This window comes from Malus sylvestris, chromosome 9 (genome assembly GCF_916048215.2).
Source record: "Malus sylvestris chromosome 9, drMalSylv7.2, whole genome shotgun sequence".
NCBI classification, from domain to species: Eukaryota; Viridiplantae; Streptophyta; class Magnoliopsida; order Rosales; family Rosaceae; genus Malus; species Malus sylvestris.
In genome coordinates, this window is record NC_062268.1 from 16,281,171 (window position 1) to 16,284,347 (window position 3,177).

At 35.3% G+C, this 3,177-nt stretch overlaps 1 protein-coding gene across 6 annotated transcripts; it reads left to right on the plus strand.

Moving 5' to 3' along the window:
• The first annotated feature begins 226 nt into the window (after positions 1-226).
• On the plus strand, positions 227-2,911 carry LOC126581911 (probable inactive 2-oxoglutarate-dependent dioxygenase AOP2). Of its 6 annotated transcripts, none has more exons than XM_050245852.1 (5): positions 227-324; positions 1,142-1,244; positions 1,360-1,825; positions 1,929-2,253; positions 2,361-2,911. In XM_050245852.1, the coding sequence occupies exons 3-5, from the start codon at positions 1,455-1,457 to the stop codon at positions 2,595-2,597; spliced, it is 933 nt and encodes a 310-aa protein (XP_050101809.1). In that variant the 5' UTR covers positions 227-324; positions 1,142-1,244; positions 1,360-1,454; the 3' UTR covers positions 2,598-2,911. The 6 variants fall into 6 exon arrangements, with proteins under 6 accessions (XP_050101809.1, XP_050101811.1, XP_050101808.1 ...); XM_050245854.1 differs by having other exon boundaries at positions 1,364-1,825; XM_050245851.1 differs by having other exon boundaries at positions 1,142-1,825.
• The last annotated feature ends 266 nt before the right edge of the window (positions 2,912-3,177 follow it).

A 3,177-nucleotide genomic window follows, 5' to 3' on the forward strand; every position in this document is an offset into this window, starting at 1 on the left:
TTTTTTATCTTATTATCGTTATAAAAAAAATTAATATAAAATGTTAATATAGCTTAACCGTAATCGTATAAATAAAAGAAAATGAAAATGTAAGGGAACTGGATGGCAGAGAAGCCGGTCCAATATATACACCACAACTCAACTAATCTACCCTACATCAAAAGTTAGGACACAGTGACCCATATTTAGTGGGATTTGACTCAAATAATTGGGTGCTCTGATAAAGCTAGAACATACGAACTTATAGATCTTAATAATTTATTCGAGTGGTGAAGGCAATGTGAATGAAAGGCAAAGAAGAAAAGAAAGTTCTGGCTTCATCAAGTATTTCAAACTTTCTTGACTGCAACTTCAAAATGATTACAAGATCTTTTTGTTAGATTAAATATAGAAATATGGAGAATAATCCGAATAATGACTTTGAGGTACGACTTGAATCGTTTCCTTAAAGTGTTATTTGCCCCCACTCGAATGAGTTTGCTAAAGGGTTCTTGGCAAATCACTTCCAGGATACAACAAAGTATGGAATATTCGATTAGCAAAACCGAATTATATTCCCTTAGAAATAACTAGAAAAAAATTGTATGAATGTGATGAAGAGAGAAAAGAGAGCAAAAAAATTATGTAGACAACAAATTTCTGAATGATTCTTTTCTACTAATGTTACCACTATATATAGAGAGAATTACACCCTTTAGACACATCCTTTGATTTGAGTATGTCTTTTCACCATGGGATACAACACATTGCATCATTATGTCCAATGGACATATCTAATACAAACACCAATTACCCAAAGATCATATATGTTGTAAAACATGCAGCAACCGTTGGGTATCAGCAAAAGGTTATAATGCTAATTTGAAAAGATATAATTGTTGGGTCAATGACCCAACTTCCCGTCAAACATCCCCATATATATATATATATATATTATATATATATATATATATATATATATATATATATATATTATATATATATTTTTAAAAATATTCAACACTTTTATGTATATATGCATGCATGTAATACATATTATTATATAATTGTAATACATATTATTATATAATTATATTCACTTCCATTGGATGAAAGTATACAAAATTACAGTATCTGTAACTCTCTTGGTGTCATTATGCAGCATCTACAACTCTTGGCATTGACACTTGACAGAGCCAGCCCAACCTCCTCAATCTTTTCACTGACTTGCAAAATCTCTTTCTAGATCGATTTAATTTCTAGAGGTATGTATTATTATTGTCCGTTGCCATTGCAAATCTACAAAATTGAACATGAAACCCCTATAAATTTAATCCCCCTTGTGCAAGAAACCCCTATAAATTTCATTTCTTGCCATAGGCAGATACAACAGTATTCAACGTAGTGAGAAGAATAATCCATTAGATCCCTCAAAACCTTGCGGCCAATCAGAAGAAAAGGTACAAAAGGGTTGCATGGGTACCAGGGATGGATTTCTTCCGGTGATAGATTTCTCCAAAGAGGACTGCTTGAAGCCAGGGACAAGATCTTGGCTCTCCGTCCGCCGGGAGGTTTGCCGTGCACTGGAAGAGCTCGGTGGTTTCATGGCAATAATGCCCGACAAAGTTTTTGCTGAGCTCCACCAAACTATCTTTGGTGCACTGAAGGACTTGTTTGAGTTCCCTGCCGAACTCAAAGCCAAAAACCGATACGAAGAGAATCCATTTTGTGGCCATTTCATATATAATTCTGTGCATGAGAGCTTGGGGATTCAGAATCCCACAAACTCAGAAGAAACTCAGAAATTCACACATCTTTTCTGGCCTAACCAAAATGATCAATTCCGGTATGTATTGTACGAGTTTTTTCGTTTCATGAATTACAGTTCTTGCTACTCTTAATCATTTTCTTAATTAATACTTATTTACTTAATTTATTTTTTTGGCCAGTGATAGTGTAGATTCATATGCAAAGGTGATGATGGAGCTTGATCGTGTTGTAACAAGAATGGTATTCGAAAACTACGGTATGGAGAAGTACCACGACGAACACATTCGATCTACTTCTCACTTTATCCAGTTTGCTAAATACAAAGAACCCAGAAAAGCTGGAAGCGATGTGGGTATAGTGAGTCACACTGACAAGAACTTCAACACAATTCTTCATCAAAATCATGTCAACGGTCTGGAGATAAACACTGACGATGACGAGTGGATGATGTTCGATCCACATCTACCTTCATCCTTCCTTTTCATAGCTGGTGATGTGTTTAAGGTATGTACATGACAACTTTTGAATTGACAAACACAATTAATATTGCAACATGCATTACTTAGAGGAAGTTTCCATGGTCTAATTAATATTTTCTTCGGTTAATATAGGTATGGAGTAACGGCAGAATACGGGCTTGTAGACACAGAGTCAACGTAAGAGAAAATGACGAGGCAAGATACTCGGTTGGTTTTTTCTCTCTAAAGATAGGGGTAACAACCGTACCCAAGGAGCTTGTGGACGAAGAACACCCCTTACGTTACAAGTCACTAGACCAAGTGGAGTATATCGAAGCACAAAGGAAAAATGGAATTGAGTCCACACCGGAGGCATTCTGCGGAGTTTGATTATTTTTAGTTTACTTTTCGTAATATTACTTCCCTTTAAATTGAAATGTATTTACGTTTTTTTCCTTGTCTCGGGATACGGTGATGTCTTATTACTTGATTTCTCAATGTTTTTTAGCATCAAAATCGTTATTGTTGCCCTATGTGTGTTGGACCAAGTTATAACTTGGTTTTAGTTGTATGGTTTTAGTTGTAACGGCATCAGGTGTTGAAAAACATTAGTATTCAAGTGTTTGTAAAAGTCAATCAAGATGTAATCATTCGGTTGTAGCCATCTCGACAATCTCGTTTAATAAAAAAAATGTTTATAGTTATATTCTATTTGTTCGTTTATTTACTTTCAACCGTTTGTGATTCATCTAAACTCTCATCCAGGAAGAGTTAGCTATGTTTCAAACTCTATCCTACAATTCCTTCCATGAACCCCTTCTCATCCAAGACTATTGTCGTCAACATAAAGCTGAATCGAACCAACTATCCTTTATATTTGGCTTAGATTCTCCCAATCCTCAAAAGTCGTGACTTGATGGGGTACGTTGATGGATACATTGAATGCCCTCCTAAACAGCTTCCTGTCATT